The sequence below is a fragment of the Narcine bancroftii genome, chromosome 3, assembly GCF_036971445.1.
Source record: "Narcine bancroftii isolate sNarBan1 chromosome 3, sNarBan1.hap1, whole genome shotgun sequence".
Lineage (NCBI taxonomy): Eukaryota > Metazoa > Chordata > Chondrichthyes > Torpediniformes > Narcinidae > Narcine > Narcine bancroftii.
The window spans coordinates 259,309,885-259,330,724 of NC_091471.1; the positions used below are offsets into that span (position 1 = coordinate 259,309,885).

A 20,840-nucleotide genomic window follows, 5' to 3' on the forward strand; every position below is an offset into this window, starting at 1 on the left:
CATATTCCACTGTAGCATTCGGCAGGGAACAGAACTCACCCTGGCGAGTTGAGAAATTTGCAGAGAGCGAACAGGACAAGCTGCTGCACACCAAGCAGTGGGGTTCTGAGAAAAATAAAAGTTTACCGAGTACGGGTCCTGAGACATGGATGCCGTGGGACCAGGTGGGATTAGGGGCCCTCTCCTTCATTGGCAGAGTGATACCACAGAAGAACCGGAGGTCAGATGCGCAGAGAACTCCAGTTAGACTCCCCCCTGAAGAGCTGTTTACCGATCTGGTCACCACTCTACAGGGAAGGTGCGCCAGCACCAGGAAGGTGCAGAGGAGATTTATAAGGAAGTCGGTGTAGTAATGAGAAAAGCTGAACCGGATTGGGGATGTCGATTTCATGATGTAGTCTGTGGGGAGATTAAGTTGAAGCCACAAAATTATAACCGACCCGCTCCTATCAGTGACCATGCGTATAAATGTGAAGTAATTGGTAGAAGAACAAGATGGGAGAGGTGAAAAAAAAATTATTGAGAAAGATGGAGCTGTGGAATTCACTCTCTGAAGGTCAGGAGAGACAGAAATCCTTTTTGCATTAAAAAGACAGGAGGATAGGCACATGAGAAGACCTCACCTAGAGACTATGGAGCAAAATGCATTGGGATAAGGCTGGGTAGCTGGGAATGATCAGGGATGATGGCTGACTGGCCTTCTTTGGTGCTATGTTTCTGTAGTCTGCATCTATTCTGATATATTGTATGTAAATGTATGCCTACCTTACATCTATACATCTTTCCCTGCTTTCTTCTATCATTCATGTTTAGTCAAAATCCTTAGTTAAGACATTTTAGGTATTATGTTCTCATGTCACAGTTTGCCGCCAACTCCTTCAATCTCATACTCTTCATCCACTGCAGCTGATGCGTTTCACTTGTAGACTGTCCTCAAATCTTTCTCTCTAGTATTTATTTCTGCAGGTTCGTGGAAATATTTCGGGAAGTTCCCATGGAAATTCCCAGCACCTATTTCAACCACATTTGTTAACTTCTAGTCTCTATTGAAAAGTCACATATTTATTCTATTTTTTATTTTGGTGGTTATGTAGTGACTACTCAGGTAGAGCTACTCAATCATCACACATACATGAGGTTAGTCAGCCAAAGACTGTTTATTTCAGTTTGCCATCCTTTTATATCCCTCCCGTCCCGGACTCCACAGGACGGAGGGTGGGGGGGGTGGGGTGGGGTGTAGAGCTCGTCGAAAGAATCAAAGACTTGTTGATCCAAACCAAGGCTTTTATTAGCAAAAGACAGGAACTCTTCACAGGTGGCTGACCAGTCCGGAATGATCTGACCTGGCTAGGGACACAACCCTTTAAGGCCCAGACAATAGGCGTGGCTTAGCTCTCAGCCAATCGCTGTAAGCACAGTCTAGATACAGTAACTATATACACTATATACATTGGTGATAGATCTGTACTATCACAGGGGGTGATGTCACTAAATGTTTGCTGCCAATCTGCGGGGCTGGTGTGTTTGAAGTAAACACGATGGGAGCCCCACGCCCTCTAGAATGAGCCACAGCAACCCAGTGTGCCGCTACTCAGCACGCAGTACCGCGTGTTCATGGTCCATTGCCCTGGTGAGTGCATAGCTCCACGCGTCCATGATGGTTCACGATACCGCGCTATGCGCCCACTCGGCCCACTACATGGCCACTACAGTTAAATCTTATAGAGTTAAAAATAAATAAAGTGCAAATAATATATTTTTTAACATGTACAAGTCGCTTTTACTGAATTACGTGAAGCTCCCATTCATTAGCATAGCTTGCTACATTTGATATTTCAGTCATCTTTTGAGGATTGTTTAAGAGTAGATCAAGCCCACTGTGAGACTCGAACGTTAGATATGATGAAGCGTATTAAAATGTGAGAAATGGTCTCAATTCTCGGAAAGTATGAATCAATTTTATATATAACAGAAAGTAAAAATGAAAAACTTTGAACAGCTATTCATTTAAGGTAATGGAATTAGTACTGTGGCAAGGTTTGTGGTTTGGCCTAGTTAACAATTACAGCTGATCAGCATCTCTATTAACCGATATCATCTCAGATCCAGATCTCTTTCTCTCTCTCTCTCTCTCTCTCTCTCTCTCTTCCTCTCTTCCTTCCCCCCCCCCCCCCCCCACTTTCTCTCTCACACATGCACGCACACGATCTCCTATTGTAGGGAATTTCTTACAATGTTTAATTGACCTTTGGAAGATTTTCAAGGAACTTTAAGGAGTCTCATGTATACATTAAGGGAGATCGACATTCAGGACATCCTTACTCTGTGGGAGTCTCAATAGGGCACATCTGAGTCTGAGACATCTTGACTCCAGAATACTGACTCTGGGAAACGCTGTCTCCAGACGAGCACAATTCTGGGACATCCTGATTCAATTACACTCACTATATGAGACATTTGAACTATAGGCTAACCTGACCCTGGGAAATTTTGACTCAAGGACATCCTCATCTAGGATTGTCCTGCTCCAACTCCAGGACATCCTCACTCTGGAAAATCCACTCACCTGCTCCCCAAATTCTGACGTCTCCTGAGTCTGAGTTAGATCAGCTCGTTGAGTGGTGTCACACCAACAAACCTGCGCTCAATGTTAGCAAATCCAAGAAGCTGATGGTGGAGTTCAGGAGGAAATCAGGAGAACATGATCCAGTCCTCATCGAGGGGTCAGCAGTAGAGAGGGTCAAGAATTTCAAATTTCTGGGTGTCAACATCTCTAAGAATCTGTCCTGGGGCCTCCATATTGATGCAGTCACGAGGGAGGCTCACCAGCTGCTAAACTTCGTTAGGAGTTTGAGGTGGTTTGGTAGTCACCAAAGATTCTCAAGTTTCAACAGGTGTACCATGGAGGGCATTCTGTCTGGTTGCATCAGTCTCTGACATCATGGACACCAGTCTTCACTCCTTCGAAGACATGAGGCAGTGTCTTAAGAAAGCAGCCTCTACCCTCAAGGACCCCCACCAATCATACCTTTAGTGGCATTCAAAATTCTGAGGGAATGGGCAGCTGTGTTTGTCACATTTTATGTAATATTCAGTTCAGTGCGGCCAACTTTGTAGTGTCCTTTCTCTCTTTGTCCCTCTCTGCTTCACTCCTCTCTCTCTCTCTCTCTCTCTCTCTCTCTTTCCTTGTCCCTTTTCTCTCTCTCTCTCCTTTCTTTCCTTGTCCCTTCTCTCTCTCCCTCTCTCCCCTCCCTCCTCCCTCCCTCCCTCCCATTCTTCTCTCTCCCTCCCTCTCCTCTCTCTTGCTCAGTCTTCCCACCCACCCTCTCCTCTCTCTCCCTCCCACCCTCTCTTTTCTCTCTCTGCTTCACTCCCCTCTCTCCTTTCTTTCCTTGTCCCTTTTCTCTCTCTCTCCTTTCTTTCCCTCTCTCTCTCTCTCTCTCTCTGTCTGTCTCCTCCCTCCCTCCCACTCCTCTCTCCCTCCCTCTCCTCTCTCTTGCTCAGTCTTCCCACCCACCCTCTCTCCTCTCTCTCCCTCCCACCCTCTCTCCTCTCTCTCCCTCCTACCCTCTCTCCTCTCTCTCCCTCCCACCCTCTCCTCTCTCTCTCTCTCTCTCTCTCTCTCACACAAACACACACACTTTCATCTCCCAGTTTCATTCTCTGGTTAAATTCCTTTCGATCTTCATCTTTATCTCTTTCTGTTTCTCTTGCTTTCTCATCTCCTGAGAGTGAGGTAATTCCCTTGGACACACCCGTTGGCTCCTTCTATTTGAAAAGTTGTTCCATCTACATCGGATTGCTGCTCCTTTACACAAGCATATCTCAGGCATCAGCTCACGAACACTGCTGCCTGAATGTCACTGCACAGTTGGAGCAGGTTCCTCCATGTTATGCTCTCTCATCTTTATAATAAAACACCCAAGAGTGAAATTATTTCAGAGCTCTGGAGTGAGCCCAGCTGTTCTGCCGCTGGCACTTTGCCTGGAATCTCTGAATGCTGGGGAAAGGTGAGATATTTTCACTGTGAGTCACGACCTGTACATTTTGTATTGAACTCCTGTGCTTGTAATTAGCCAAATATGACTTTTATATGGTTTTTACACATAAGTAATGTTAATTTCCCATAATAACTTAGCTCCAGCATGGGCATTTACACTAGAGTTAAGGTGCTTTTGGTGCTATAGACAATAGGTGCAGGAGTAGGCCATTCGGCTGATCATCCACAGTCAGTACCCAGTTCCTGCCTTCCCCATATCTCTTGACTCCACTATCTTTAAGAGCTCTATTGAACTCTTTCTTGAAAGCATCCAGAGAATTGGCCTTCACTGCCTTCTGAGGCAGAGCATTCCACAGATCCATAGCTCTCTGGGTGAAAAAGTTTTTCCTCAACTCCATTCTAAATGGCCTACCCCTTATTCTTAAACAATGATCTTTGGTTCTGGACTCCCCCCAACATCAGGAACATGTTTCCTGCCTCTAACGTGTCCAATCCCTTAATAATCTTATATGTTTCAATCAGATCCCCTCTTATCCTTCTAAATTCCAGTGTGTACAAGCCCAGTTGCTCCAATCTTTCAACATGTGACAGCCCCGCCATCCCAGGAATTAACCTCGTGAACCTACACTGCAAAAATGTCCTTCCTCAAATTTGGAGACCAAAACTGCACACAATATACCAGATGTGGTCTCTCCAGGGCCCTGTTCAACTGGAGAAGGACCTCTTTGCTCCTATACTCAACTCTCCTTGTTATGAAGGCCAACATGCCATTAGCTTTCTTCACTGCCAGTTGTACCTGCATGTTTGCTTTCAGTGACTGATGAACAAGGACACCTGGATCTCATTATTACTTCCCCTTTTCCTAACTTGACACCATTCAGATAGTAATCTGCCTTCCTGTTCTTGCCACCAAAGTAGATAACCTGCATTTATCCATATTAAACTGCATTTGCCCACTCACCCAATCTATCCAAGTCACCCTGCATTCTCATAACATCCTCCTCACATTTCACACTGCCACCCAGCTTTAGGTCATCTTCAAATTTGCTAATGTTACTTTTAATCCCTTCATCTAAATCATTAATGTATATTATAAATAGCTCCAGTCCCAGCACCGAGCCTTGCGGCATCCCACTAGTCACTGACTGCCATTCTGAAAGGGACCCATTAATCCTACTCTTTGTTTCTTGTCTGCCAACCAATTTTCTATCTATGTCAGTACTCTAACCCCAATACCATGTGCCCACCAGTCTCCTATATGGGACCTTATCAAAGGCTTTCTGAAAGTTTGGCTACATTGCATCTACTGGCTCTCCCTTGCCCATTTTCATTGTTACATTCTCAAAAAATTCCAGAAGATTAGTCAAGCATGAATTCCCCTTCGTAAATCCATGCTGACTCAGACCGATCCTGTTACTGCTGTCCAAATGTGCTGCTATTTCATCTTTTATAATTGACTCCAGCATCTTCCCCACCACTGATGTCAGGCTAACTGGTGTATAATTCCCTCTTTTCTCTCTCCCTCCTTTCATAAAAAGTGGGACAACATCAGCTACCCTTCAATCTGCAGGAACTGATCCAGAATCTATGGAACATTAGAAAATGATTACCAATGTGTCCACAATTTCTGGAGCCACCTCCTTAAGAATCCTGGGATCCAGACCATCAGGCCCTGGTGATTTATCAGCCTTCAGTCCCATCAGTCTACCCAACACCATGTTCTGCCTAATGTGAATTTCCTTCAGTTCCTCCATTACCCTGGATCCTCTGTCCACTATTACATCTGGGAAATTGTTTGTCTCTTCCCTAGTGAAGACAGATCCAAAGTATCTGTTCAACTCATCTGCCATTTCCTTGATCCCCATAATAATTTCACCTGTTTCTGTCTTCAAGGGCTCAATTTTGATCTTAACTAATTTCTTTCCTCTTCACATACCTGAAGAAGCTTTTATTATTCCTCTTTATATTCTTGGCTAGTTTACCTCCGTACCTCAACTCTCCCCGTATTGAGTAAATATAGAAAAAGAATTAGCAATGAAGGAAGATACAACTAAGAGAAGAGAATTGGCAGATAAAAAAATAAAATATGAAACACTACAAACATATAAGGTGGAGAAGAATATAATGAAGACAAAACAGAAATATTATGAACTAGGGGAAAAAACGCACAAAATTCTAGCATGGCAGCTTAAGACAGAACAAGCTAAGAAAATGGTATTGGCATCAAGGAAAAAAGACAAACAAATCACATATAATCCAAAGGAGATCAAGGAAAACTTTAGAGAATTCTATGAACAATTATACCAAACTGAAAACGAAGGGAAAGAAGGGAAAATAGATGAATTTCTAACTAAAATTGAACTACCAAAACTACAAATAGAGGAACAAAATAAATTAACAGAACCATTTGGAATAGTAGAAATACAAGAGATAATAAAAAAATTACCAAATAATAAGACACCAGGAGAGGGTGGATTCCCAATAGAATTCTATAAAACATTTAAAGATTTAATAATTCCTCCCCTCCTGGAAGTAATCAACCAGATTGACAAAACACAAAGCTTACCAGATTCATGTAAAACAGCAATAATTACAGTAATACTAAAGCAAGGGAAAGATCCACTCGCACCAGCGTCATATAGACCAATATCTTTACTTAACACAGATTATAAGATAATAGCTAAACTATTAGCAAACAGATTAGCAGAGTATGTACCGAAAATGGTAAATCTAGACCAAACTGGATTTATTAAAAAAAGACGCACAACAGACAATATTTGTAAATTTATTAACTTAATTCATGCAGTAGAAGGGAGTAAAGCGCCAACAGTAGCAGTTGCTTTAGACGCAGAGAAGGCCTTTGACAGAGTAGAATGGAATTATTTATTCAAAGTATTGCAAAAATTCAGTTTACCAGAGAAGTATATTAATTGGATTAAAGCAATATATAAGGGACCATTGGCGAAAGTGACAGTAAATGGATATATATCAAAGCAATTTAACTTAAGCAGGTCAACATGGCAGGGATGCCCACTATCACCTTTATTGTTCGCGTTAGCTATAGAACCATTATCAGAATTGATAAGAACAGAAAATAATATAAAAGGGATAAAAATAAAAGACAAGGAATATAAAATCAGTTTATTTGCGGATGATGTTATAGTATACTTAACAGAACCAGAACTATCAATAAAAGAATTATATAAGAAATTGAAGGAATATGTAGAAGTGTCAGGTTACAAGATTAACGTAAATAAAAGTGAAGCAATGCCTATGAATAATGCGGATTTCTCAAAATTTAAGAAGGAATCACCATTCAGATGGCAAATGCAAGCAATAAGATACCTAGGTATACAAATAAATAAAAACCTCGGCCAACTATATAAACTCAATTATTATCCACTAATGAAAAAATTACAGGACGATTTAGAGCATTGGAAAGATTTACCACTAACACTAATAGGAAGGATAAACTGTATTAAAATGAACATTTTTCCAAGGATATTATACCTATTTCAGGCATTGCCAATACACCTGACAGAGAAATTCTTCAAGGAGTTAAAGAAAATAATAAGGAAATTTTTATGGAAAGGGGGGAAACCGAGGATAGCACTAGATAAATTAACAGAATGGTATAAACAAGGAGGCTTACAACTGCCAAACTTTAAAAATTATTATAGAGCCACACAATTAAGATACCTATCAGATTTTTATCAAACAAGGGAAAAGCCAGATTGGACTAGATTAGAATTAGATAAAATAGGGGAAAAGATACCTGAACACATATTATATAAATGGGATGAAAAATTGGTACAATATAGAAGTTCTCCAGTATTACATCATCTACTCAATATTTGGAAGAAGATTCATGTAGAAAGAAATAAAACAAATTATCAATTACCAAAACTAATATTGACGCAAAACAAGTTACTCCCTTCTACAATAGATAACCTTTCCTTTAGAGAATGGGAGAAAAAAGGGATCAAAAGAATAGAAAATTGTTTTTCAGGAAATAGATTATTATCCTTTGAACAAATGAAAGATAAATACAATATAACTCAAGATACAGTGCTGGCATATTACCAATTGAGATCCTACTTGAAGGACAAATTAAGAAGCAGTCTGAGTTTACCAGAGGAAAGTAACTTTGAATATGTGATTACAGATACAATGATAATCAAAAGATTTATAACAAATATGTATATTAAACTGCAAGAAAAGGAGAATGAGGAAACAAATGGTAAAACTAAACAAAAATGGGAACAAGATTTAAACATAAAGATAAAAAAGGAAACATGGGAGAAGTTATGTTCTGGAACGATGAGAAATACAATAAATCCGAGGTTACGTATGATACAATATAAATGGATACACAGGCTATACATTACACCTCAAAAAGAAAAAGTGTATATCATGGCTATTGTGATTTATGGTGTGAAAAATAAAAAATTTAAAAAAAATAAAAAAAAAGTTAAATAAATGGGACCCAACAGTATCTGATAGATGTTTTCGATGTAAAAAAGAAATGGGAGCAACAATTCATGCAATCTGGACATGTGAGAAAGTAGAAAAATTTTGGGAAGATCTAAACCAAATATTAAATAAAATTACAGAAAACAATATACCAAAGAATCCAGAGATCTTTCTCCTAAGTAACATAAAAAACAAAGAATTTGGAATTGATTTGGAGGATGCACAAAAAAGATTTGTTAAGATAGCTCTAGCCGTAGCAAAAAAATTTATTATGTCAACCTGGAAATCGGAAGATAATTTGAAAATACAACAATGGTATATAGAAATGAATAAATGTATTCCATTAGAAATAATAACATATAGTTTAAGAAATAATATTGAAATATTTGAACAAATATGGGAGCCTTACATGAAACACAATAGCGAAAACCTACCGGGGACATTCACTACCTAAATTAACGAAAGGAGAAGGAAATGAAAAGAATTGACTCAGTGGAATTTCTTGTTTATTTTTATTGAATGACAACATTGTTTGACTGGTTTAATGTATCCTAGATTTTGTACTTTAAATGGACGGGAGGGGGGAGGTAGGGAGGGTGGGATGGGAGGAGGGGGGGGGGGAGAAAATGGCACTGTGTATATTTGAAAAGGAAAAAGTATGTATCATGGTTAATGTGGTTTATAGTGTTAAAAATTAAAATAAAAACTCTCCCCGTATTGCTTTTTTTTAGTTATCTTCTGTTGCTCTTTAAACATTTCCCAATCCTCTGAGTTCCTGCTTATCTTTGCTATGTTATACTTTTTAATTTTTATACTGTCCTTCCTTCATCAGCCACGGTTGCCCTTGACTCCCCTTATAATCTTTCTTCCTCTTTGGATGAGCTGATCTCGCACCTTCTGTGTTATTCCCAGAAATACCTGGTGTCATTGTTCCACTGTCACCCCTGCTAGGGTCTCATTCCAGTCAACTTTGGCCAGCTCCTCCCTCAAGGCTTCATAGTCCCCTCTGTTCAAATGTAATATTGACATTTCTGACTTTCCCTTCTCCCTCTTAAATTGTAGATTAAAACCTCGAGTTCCCTTATCAAATCTGGTTCATTACACAAAACTAAATCCAGAATTGCCTTCTCCCAGGTAGGACCCAGTACAAGCTGCTGTAAGAATCCATCTCGGAGGCACTCCCCAAACTTCCTTTCTTGGAGTTGCGGTGATTTCGGAGGCTGGACGTTTGAAGTGGGGGTAGGTTGAATGATATATAACTGAATTTTTTAAATGTTGTGCAAATATTGTGTTTACAAAGTAGGCCACCTCCCACCCCAGTCCCCCCGTCCACTGTCCCCCATCATCCCTGTCCCCGCCCTCGTGGGACCCTCTCCTTCTTTCGGTGGAAAGGTGGCTCTCGGCTCCCCAGCACCCAGTGGGAAAGAAGCAGGGGGCAGATGGCTCAATGCGGGATTAATGGCTGTCTTTGTTACCCATAATCCCCTACGCAACTGGAACTGCTCTGCGTATCCCTGACTCTGGCAGAGCAGTTCCAGCTATGTGGGGGGATTATGGGTAACGAAGACTGCCATTGCTCCCGCATTGAGCTGTTACCGTGAGCCACTGCAGCACTCCGGTGAACTCTGGGGCCAGGGAGAGCTGGTGGATGGCTGGCCGAGGGTAGGGGTGGCCACCAGATGGACAGCTGTGGGGGGATGGACAGTGGGGGCTAGCAGCAAAACAGTCAGGTGTATTAGTCCATTTGCACAAATTTCCCGTTATACTGGCTGTGTAAAAAGGTCGAGATGGAAATTAGTAGCTAATTTCCACCCCGAAATTTTTCCTGCAGGAGCCCTAGACATTTTTACAGTCTAAACTGACTACATTTAGATATTGCTCAATTCTGACCACAACCTGAAGTGCTCATTAGGTTCAGGGTGTAGCACTATCAATTAGACACGACAGACCAGTAGTCAAAATTAATAGGCTTTAATCACTATAAATTTGCAGTCATCTCTTACATGCTGTTGGCCCGATTCCAAGGCAGTTCTGAGGAAGGGGATTGGGTGATACTGCCTTTATTAGGAATCCTGAAAGGTGGGGGGGAGAAAGTTACAGTTAGCAGAGGCAGGACAACCAGTGCAATGACTGTAATTCACCACACAGGGGTGGGTATTAAGTGACTGGAAGATGGCACATACAAGAGAAATTGGATCAAGTCATTATTGTTATCTGATTTCACAAGAACAACCTAACAAGATTGTTCTCCGGTCCTTGGTGCAAAACACGCAGACACACAACCAGACATAACACATATACAGATAAACAATACATGTGCAGGATAAGTATTCATCTATACAAATAAATAAGTAAATATTGTTTTGTAAGCACGAGAGTCTCAGAGGGTTAGTGTGAGCAGTTCCTTTGGTCGTTCAGCATTCTCACTGCCCATGAGGCTGTTTCTCAGCCTGGTGGTGCTGGCTCTGAGACTCAAGAGATACTCGCGGGTGAAAGGGGTCCTCAGTGATTTTGTGTACCTCTTCGGACAACGATCCTGGTAGATCATGTCATGGGGAGGGAGAGAGACTCCAGTAATCCTCTCTGCCACTCTTACAGTCCAGTGGATTGACTTCCAACCCATTTCTCTGCAGTAACAGTACCCCACTATGATGCAGCTGGCCAAGACACACTCAATAGAGCTCCTATAGAAGGTTGACATAATGGTGGCTGGTGGTTTGCCCATTTCAATCTTCTCAGGATGTGCTGTTGCACCTTCCTGACAAGTGAGGAGATGTTGAGTCTTCACAGTAGGTCACTAGTTAAGTGAACTCCAAGGATAAAGCCAACAATTACAGGCCAGGCATGCTTACTGTCAAAGAATTGTTCGGTAGATCAGTCACAACTTGGAAAGTTCCAAGTAAAAAGCCCTTGTATTTGTTAAAGGCCAATCATCTTTGAGTAATTTGATTGAATTTTTTTGTATTTTCCATAAAGATATAACAAGATGTTGTCATTTATGTGAATTCAAAAATACTTGTTAACACAAATGTAATGGACTTGATGGAAGAATTGGAGCTGATGGAATGTGAATGCCACAAGGCTGAGATGTATGGTGAGACAGCATGCAGAGTCATGGTTCAGCTGACTGATTGGGCAGACATGACAGATGAAATATGCAATATAACGGTATAAAATCTGGCAGAAAGTGGGGCGAGGCAATATGGACGAAACAGTTCATTTCTAAAATGTGTCCAAGAACAGAAGGGCCTGTACAATAGTAAATCCTTGAAAGTGGTGGGACAGTTTTAGAAAATGGTCAGTAAAGTTCCAATAATAGAATTTTTAATTTTTAAAAATAATTTAGGCACGGTAAAAGGGTATTTCAGCTCACGTCTCCGTGCTGCCCAATTACACCCAATTGACCTCGACCTGAATCTGAATGGTGGGAGGAAACCAGAGCACCTGGGGGAAACCCATGTAGACAAACTCCTTAATGACAGCACGGGAATCGAACCCAGGTCCCAATCGCTGGTGCTGTAACAGCAATGCACTAATCGCTGTGCCATGGAAGTGGTGAAAATTAAATCAGGGAAGTTATGTCAAACTGGTACAAAACACTTATCAAACCATATCTGGTGTACTGCAGGCAATTCTGTTCACTGCCCTTTCGGAAGGATGTGAGGGTCTTGGAGAGGGTACAGGAAAGATAGAGAAGAGTGGATTCAAGGAGGAGGACTGTCATCTACAGGTTAGACCAGAGATGCTGGGGTTGGTCTCCATGATACAACAAAGGTTTGAAAGGAGATTTAGGGGTGTAAGACTAACTTAAAACAGGTGAACAACAATAAGCTCAAGAAATTCAGCGGGTCAGGCACCATCTGTAGAAATGGTCATTTCTCAATAAAAGGTCCCGACCCATATCATTGACTAAACCATTTCTCCTATGGATGTGGCCTGACTTTCTGAGCCCCTTCAGTCTCTTATTTTTCACTCCAGATTCCAGCATCTGCATATCTGTGTTTCTCTGGATCAGATCGGGACTGGACGGAGCAAATAGATGGAATGTTTGGTCTGGTGATGGTTTTTTTTAAAATTTTTAATTTTTCACACTATGAACCATATTGACCAAAATACACACAAACATTGCCCTCTTGAATATACACAATGTCATTTTCTCCCCTTCCCCCCCCTCCCTCCTTCCCAACCCCCTCCCCACCCACTAAACGTTCAACATATACAATACAATAAACCCATTAAACAATGTCATCACACAATGAAAATAAACAAGAAAATTGTGTCATCTACTTTTACACACTGGGTCAGTTCATTTCGTCTTCTTCTCATTCTGTCATTTTAGGTGGTGGAGGTCCGCGGTAGGTCCTCTCTGTTATGTTCCATGTACGGTTCCCAAATTTGTTCAAATACTGTGATGTTATTTCTTAAATTATATGTTATTTTTTCCATCCGATTGCCTTATATGTCTCATCCAGGGTGGGAACCTCATCCAGCTCTAGCCTTAGGGGCTGTTGAGGGAGCTGGAGCAGGGCGGAATCTTGGACTGAGCGGTTGGTACTGAAAAGAGATTGGAAGTGTTCTGACCATCGGTTGAGGATGGAGATCTTGTCGCTGAGGAGGACTTTGCCGTCTGAGCTGCGCAGCGGGCTTTGGACTTGGGGTGAGGGGCCGTACACAGCCTTTAGAGCCTCGTAGAAACCCCTGAAGTCGCCAATGTCCGCGATGAGACATATAAGGCAATCGAACAACTGAAAAGTGGCAAAGCAGCAGGTATGGATGGAATCCCCCCAGAAGTCTGGAAGGCTGGCGGCAAAACTCTGCATGCCAAACTGCATGAGTTTTTCAAGCTTTGTTGGGACCAAGGTAAACTGCCTCAGGATCTTCGTGATGCCACCATCATCACCCTGTACAAAAACAAAGGCGAGAAATCAGACTGCTCAAACTACAGGGGAATCACGTTGCTCTCCATTGCAGGCAAAATCTTCGCTAGGATTCTACTAAATAGAATAATACCTAGTGTCGCTGAGAATATTCTCCCAGAATCACAGTGCGGCTTTCGCGCTAACAGAGGAACCACTGACATGGTCTTTGCCCTCAGACAGCTCCAAGAAAAGTGTAGAGAACAAAACAAAGGACTCTACATCACCTTTGTTGACCTCACCAAAGCCTTCGACACCGTGAGCAGGAAAGGGCTTTGGCAAATACTAGAGCGCATCGGATGTCCCCCAAAGTTCCTCAACATGATTATCCAACTGCACGAAAACCAACAAGGTCGGGTCAGATACAGCAATGAGCTCTCTGAACCCTTCTCCATTAACAATGGCGTGAAGCAAGGCTGTGTTCTCGCACCAACCCTCTTTTCAATCTTCTTCAGCATGATGCTGAACCAAGCCATGAAAGACCCCAACAATGAAGACGCTGTTTACATCCGGTACCGCACGGATGGCAGTCTCTTCAATCTGAGGCGCCTGCAAGCTCACACCAAGACACAAGAGAAACTTGTCCGTGAACTACTCTTTGCAGATGATGCCGCTTTAGTTGCCCATTCAGAGCCAGCTCTTCAGCGCTTGACGTCCTGCTTTGCGGAAACTGCCAAAATGTTTGGCCTGGAAGTCAGCCTGAAGAAAACTGAGGTCCTCCATCAGCCAGCTCCCCACCATGACTACCAGCCCCCCCACATCTCCATCGGGCACACAAAACTCAAAACGGTCAACCAGTTTACCTATCTCGGCTGCACCATTTCATCAGATGCAAGGATCGACAATGAGATAGACAACAGACTCGCCAAGGCAAATAGCGCCTTTGGAAGACTACACAAAAGAGTCTGGAAAAACAACCAACTGAAAAACCTCACAAAGATAAGCGTATACAGAGCCGTTGTCATACCCACACTCCTGTTCGGCTCCGAATCATGGGTCCTCTACCGGCACCACCTACGGCTCCTAGAACGCTTCCACCAGCGTTGTCTCCGCTCCATCCTCAACATCCATTGGAGCGCTCACACCCCTAACGTCGAGGTACTCGAGATGGCAGAGGTCGACAGCATCGAGTCCACGCTGCTGAAGATCCAGCTGCGCTGGATGGGTCACGTCTCCAGAATGGAGGACCATCGCCTTCCCAAGATCGTATTATATGGCGAGCTCTCCACTGGCCACCGTGACAGAGGTGCACCAAAGAAAAGGTACAAGGACTGCCTAAAGAAATCTCTTGGTGCCTGCCACATTGACCACCGCCAGTGGGCTGATAACGCCTCAAACCGTGCATCTTGGCGCCTCACAGTTTGGCGGGCAGCAGCCTCCTTTGAAGAAGACCGCAGAGCCTACCTCACTGACAAAAGGCAAAGGAGGAAAAACCCAACACCCAACCCCAACCAACCAATTTTCCCTTGCAACCGCTGCAATCGTGTCTGCCTGTCCCGCATCGGACTGGTCAGCCACAAACGAGCCTGCAGCTGACGTGGACTTTTTACCCCCTCCATAAATCTTCGTCCGCGAAGCCAAGCCAAAGAATGTTATTTTTTCCAATGGAATATATTTATTTATTTCTATGTACCATTGGTGTATTCTCAGGCTGTCTTCTGATTTCCAGGTTGACATTATACATTTATTTGCTACAGCTAAGGCTATCATAATAAATCTTTTTTGTGCTCCATCCAAATCAAGGCCATGTTCTTTACTTCTTATATTACTTAGAAGAAAGATCTCTGGATTTTTTGGTATGTTATTTTTTGTGATTTTATTTAATACCTGATTTAGATCTTCCCAAAACTTTTCCACTTTCTCACATGCCCAAATTGCATGTACTGTTGTTCCCATTTCCTTCTTACAGTGAAAACGTCTGTCTGATACTGTGGGTCCCATTTATTTAACTTTTGGGGGGTGGTGTAACCAATTATATTGTATCATGCGTAACTTCATGCTTATTGCATTTCTCATAGTTCCAGAGCATAGCTTTTCCCATGTTTCATTTTTTATCTTTATGTTTAGATCTTGTTTGGTCTGGTGATGGTTCAAGCGTAGGAGATAGAGATAGAAAATTTCATTTGAAAAATACGAGGATATGAGGGAAAAAAAAACCCATAATATTGTGAAACTCACTGTCTATTAACATTTTGGAAAATAAGTCCATTAGGGTGTTCAAAGTGAATTGGGGAGACACTGGAGAGAGAAGAATTTGCAGAGTGCAGAGGGAGAGAGAACAGGCATGAGACAGATGGAACAACATGCTAGGAGATGGCACAAGCCGTTAAATGTTTGACTGGGCTCATCAGTTCTGCACCAGATCTATGATTCTTAAAGGAATGTAGGCTGAACAGGAACTGGAGATCACTAACATTTATGTTTTTTTACGTATAACTGACAGGTTTTTTTTCCCCGTCGGCAATTAACACACCTACCTTCTGGAATGGCACTGGAATGACCAGAACACCAAAAATTAAGATCTCACTATGGGTCATCAAGTGTCCCATTCATTATTCCATTGCTGCTAAACAGCTGAAGTTGCATTTAGACTGCAGATACTCTGTGAAATTCTCCAGGGGTCCAGGAGGTAAAATGTCATTCTGATATTTTACCTTCAGGACCTTTAGCACCAGCGGTTTTCAACCTTTTTTTTTCTTTCCCCTCACATCCCACTTTAAGTATTCCCTGTGTCATCGGTGCTCTGTGATGAGTAGGGGATTGCTTAAGGTGGGATGTGGGTGGAAATAAAACGTTTTAATTGTCCCTAATTGACTCGTTATGTGCCCAGTTTCACAACTCCAAAGGAAATGGGCCAATGACTATTTTTCTCAAGCAAAATATTTCAGTAACAATTGGGTCCAGAGCACTGATTCTCAATCTTCCCTTCCCACCCACCTACCTACCTTAAGCAATCCCTTACCAATCACAGAGCACTGATGGCATAGGGATTTCTTAAAGTGGGATGCGAGTGGAAAGAAAAAGGTTGAGAACCCCTGTTTTATACAGACTGCATTCTGGAATTTTGGGAACAATTTTCAGGAACGCAGCAGTAACGTTTACATTTTTAAAAAATTACATAAAAGAGATTGAAGGCAAGTGTGCAGTGGTTTCACCCAGCCTCCGTGTTGGAACCACTTCCATTCTTGTTTATTTATTCATAATCCAGACTTGCTATTCACGGCACCATTTCAACATCTGCACATATCACAGAAAAATTCAGTAAACAAACAGAAAGATAGCAGCATTCTTCAAGAGGAAACTGACCAGAGAAGCGACAGACACATGGCAAGTAACGTGAAATGAATCACTTTGGCAAGAAAAATAATGAGCAGTTTACATCAGCTTTTAATAGAGCAATTTCAGCAAGGGAGAGAGGAACAAATCTTTAATAATATCACTGGACAATGAAGATTTTGATTCCCGAACATATTTGGGTGTATTTTATGTATTTTGGGTTGCTGATCACAAAAATCACCTTAAAATTTTCCTATCACGTACCAATTTTTAGACATAACCTATTTTTATGTTTACTATCATATTTTAAGTCTTCTAAAATATTGCCCACAATGCAAGCTATTTTGGTCATTGAAAATTCATTTTCTGGACTTCTTCCCTGCTGATCTTGGAGCAGTCAGTGAAGAACATAGCGGAAGGTTTCACCAGGACATTGCGACCATGGAAAAGCGGTATCAGGACAACTGGAATCCATCACTGCTGGCCGACTACTGTTGGACACTGGCATGAGAGGCATCAGATGCTGAGTACAAATGAAAATCAGCGGTAAAACATCTTTAGGTCAGTTAAACTAACGCAATGTGTCAGCATTATTATGAATTCAATCAAAGTTAATTTGATGTTTCTCCCAACTTCCTACGTGATACAGCAAATCCAAAATTATCTTTGTGTTCAGCAAGAAGTTGTCTATCATAATTCCCAATCTTTTTTCCAGGAAGCAAGCCTTTTGAAAAGAATTGTTGGCCAGAGTATTAAAGTCTTCTTAATGGAAAGAAAGGAAATAAGACCATAAGTCGTAAGAGCAGCTGATTGAGTAGGGCACAAGGCTCACTCTTCATAATTCCCCAAGTCAACATCGGTGGAACATTCTGAGCTCTACACCCTGGAAAGAATATTGGGGCTTGGAGAGAATAGTTATAAAAACGTAAGATATAGGACCAGGAGTAGATGCATTCAAGTAAGCAGCCTCGACTGCTCTCTGGCCCAGAAAACTCCACACATTCACTACTCTCTGGGAGAAGATGCTTTCCCTCATCTGTGCCCTGAATCTAGCCCACTGAATTTTGAAGCTATGTTCCCCTAGTCCTTGTCCCATGGAATCAACTACCCTGCTTTAAACTATCCCTTTCATATTTCTATACATCTCAACAAGATCCCTCCTCATCCTTCAGAATTCCAGCGAATATAGTCCCAGACTAATCCATTTCTCCGCAATATATTACCCATTCATTTCCGGAACATCCTCAGCACCACCTCCAAAGCCAGTATATGTTTTCTCAAGTACGAACTGCACACAGCCCTCCAGGTGCAGCCTTACCAGTGCACTGTCCAGTTGCACCAGAACCTCCTGCTCTTGCATTCAATCCCTCCAGCGATGAAAGCCAACATCCCATTTGTCTTCTTGATTACCTGGTACACCTGCGAACTGACCTTTTTGCAATCCATGCACAAGCACTCCCAGGTTCCTCTGCACAACAGCATCCAACCTACACTTTTTTTCCTTTCTTAAGTGGATGGCCTCAGATTTACCTGCATTGTAGACCTTCTGCCCGAATCTTCTAACCTTTACCCATTCACTCATCCTGTCTCTGCAGACTCTTTGCGTCCTCCACACAATTCACTTTTCTATTCAGTTTAATGTCATTAACAAATTTAGATATGCTACAGTGGTCCCAAATCATTTATATACAGTAAAAGTCCCGGTATCTGGCATCTATGGGGATTGGTAGATGCCAGATAAGTGAATTTTCTGGTTGCTTGAGATTACGTGCTGTGTGATTTGCAAACTAACAGGTGGGGGGGGGGGGGTGCAAATTTTACCTGTTTATTTTCTGCAATTTTTTTGCCAGTTGCTTGAGGCTGCCGGCTGCCTGAATTCTGGATAACAGGGATTTTACTGTATGTTTTGGGCCCAGCACCAGTCTCTGAAAAGCTACTGACTGTGAACCAGAATAACAACTGTTTATTTCAGCTCTCTGCCTTCTATCAGTTAACCAATGCTCTCTGCAGCCATTACATGACCTCAATTTGTGTGTCTGTAGCTTATGCAGAAGCCTTTTGTGTGGCATTTTTTCAAATGTCTTCTGGAAATGTGAGTGGTGCTCTGGATAAGGGGCTGGATAATCTGGGGTAATTCTCTTAGAGCAGAGAATGTTTGGCTGTTTGATAGAGGTGCCAATAAAGGAACAGATCATTTGATTTTTAGTAATGTTGTTTAAAGATAAATACTGGCTCAACACATTGGTGAGAACACCCAAGCTCTTATACAAAGGAGCGTTCTTTTAAATTTACCTGAGACCACAGAGAGGCCTCAGATTAATAACTCATCAAACAAAGGATGTCAGTCAGTGTAGCACTCTCTCAGAATGTCCACTGGCAACACAGCTCTCCCTCAGTACTGCTCCTCTGACAGTATAGCACTCTCTCAGTACTGCACCCCAACAGATCAGCACTCCCTCAGTACTCAATCTCTGAACTAGGTCTTTACAATGCCCTCTCTTGAAATACTCTGACCTCTGATGTCCTAACCCTTGATATCTAATGCTATGACCTGCTATAGCTGGACCTCCTTACCTGCAGCTGTTCCCTGACCCCTAACTTACAAGCGCTGATCTACAAAAGCGTGATTCCTGACCTGACTTTGTGCTTTATACCCTGACCTGCAATGACCTGATCTAAAAGCCTGATCTCTGACCTGCAGCTGTGCCCTGGCCTACACTTGCCTGACCCATGACCTGACACCCTGATTCTTGACTTGCATGGTCCAGATCTGCAGCTAGGCCCTGACCCCAGGCAGGCAATGCCCTGACCTTCAGCTGACCTACAGCCTGATGTCTGAACTACAGCTGAACCCTGCCCCTTGACTATTTGTACCAGGTCTTCCACTGGTTCTCAGAGCTAAATCCAAGGGATACTGATGTCACCGTTAAAAACCATCAAACATTATACTTTTAGCTACAACTCATGCTGGATGTATGAGTTTCTTCACCTTTATGATGTTAGAAGCTTTGAACTTGACATTGGTTGATAAGGGCACATCAAGGCTCACCTGCAAATCTTCTCTTACTCACTTTAATCTTGCTCCAACATGTGGGTGCTCAGACTCTGAGTTTTGGTATCTGACCGATCCTGAACAGCTCCCAGCTGCAGCATTCTGGATGCACTCTCTTGACATTACTATTGAGCGTTTTGTCTGGGAAGATTAGTCAGGATTGGGTGGATCTGTTGCTGGAGGGGTTCCCACCTCCTCCTCATTGTAACCAAGAATGTTTCTCCGCTGATGTGAGTTGCAGGGGAGCAGTTGATTGGTGATTAATTGTCACTCCCTTGGCAACACATTCTAAATAGGGAAACTAGTCAGGAAGAATAGTAGGCGACAAGAGAAAAGAAATGACGGAAGAAGCAGAGAGAGAGAGAAAAAATATCATCACACACACACACAAACAAACCACACAGACACACTTCTGTACTACCAATACTTTACACATGCAAACTCACATAATCACCTAAATAAAACTTCCAATCTTATAGAATACTCACACCCTGCATTTATAACCAGACACATGCATACTCACACACAGAAGTATATTCAGGTACCCAATCACAATCCCACATTGGCACACAGATGTCCTCACTTAAATAAATATTGTATAACACAATCCTGTACACAAAAATATAACGACCCACACAAGAGCACACCTGGTTTGATAACCCAGATGTGTGCCCCAACCTTATGTACAACTAAAAACTTTACATACAGTACATGGGCATCACTCACATTGTGTGCACGTATTCTTTACCTCACTAATACACACAAGGATTGCCTTACATAAATGGTTTTGAGTTGATTTGCATTATATTGAAGAATTTAGATGCACCTTTTCACGTGAGAGCCCACAGAATGTGTGAACAAAGTTTGGCAGCCCTCCCCAACAATCATTCTCTGATTCCATGCCCTCCTGCATCACTATATTTTATCTTTGCCTCTTATCTCTCACTCTTGTCTGACTCTCTTCTGTCCTCTTTCTTTATATCTCCCGTGCTTTCTTTGGCTCTATGCAATTGTCTCTCTAGCCCTACCTTTCTACTCTCTTTCTCTCTCCCTCTATCTCTTTTCTCCCCACCCTATCACATCTATCTCCTCTCTCTTGCCCCTTCCTTTTTCTCTCTCTCCC

At 42.2% G+C, this 20,840-nt stretch overlaps 1 protein-coding gene and 1 long non-coding RNA gene across 2 annotated transcripts in view; one reads left to right on the plus strand and one right to left on the minus strand.

Annotated features, from left to right (window-relative positions):
- LOC138758589 (interleukin-12 receptor subunit beta-1-like) overlaps window positions 1–18,844 on the plus strand; it is an 88,435-nt gene extending 69,591 nt beyond the window's left edge. Inside the window, exons 16-18 of the mRNA XM_069927767.1 lie at window positions 9,608–9,712; window positions 17,063–17,226; window positions 17,381–18,844. Coding sequence (XP_069783868.1) covers window positions 9,608–9,712; window positions 17,063–17,215 — 258 coding nt within the window. The 3' untranslated portion in view covers window positions 17,216–17,226; window positions 17,381–18,844. The remainder of the gene's footprint in view (window positions 1–9,607; window positions 9,713–17,062; window positions 17,227–17,380) is intronic.
- Window positions 16,761–19,849, minus strand: LOC138758590 (uncharacterized). The gene is made up of 2 exons (XR_011354355.1): window positions 19,715–19,849; window positions 16,761–17,188 (listed from the first exon to the last, which is right to left on the minus strand). It is a non-coding gene; the product is annotated as an uncharacterized lncRNA (long non-coding RNA).
- Between the last annotated feature and the right edge of the window lie 991 nt (window positions 19,850–20,840).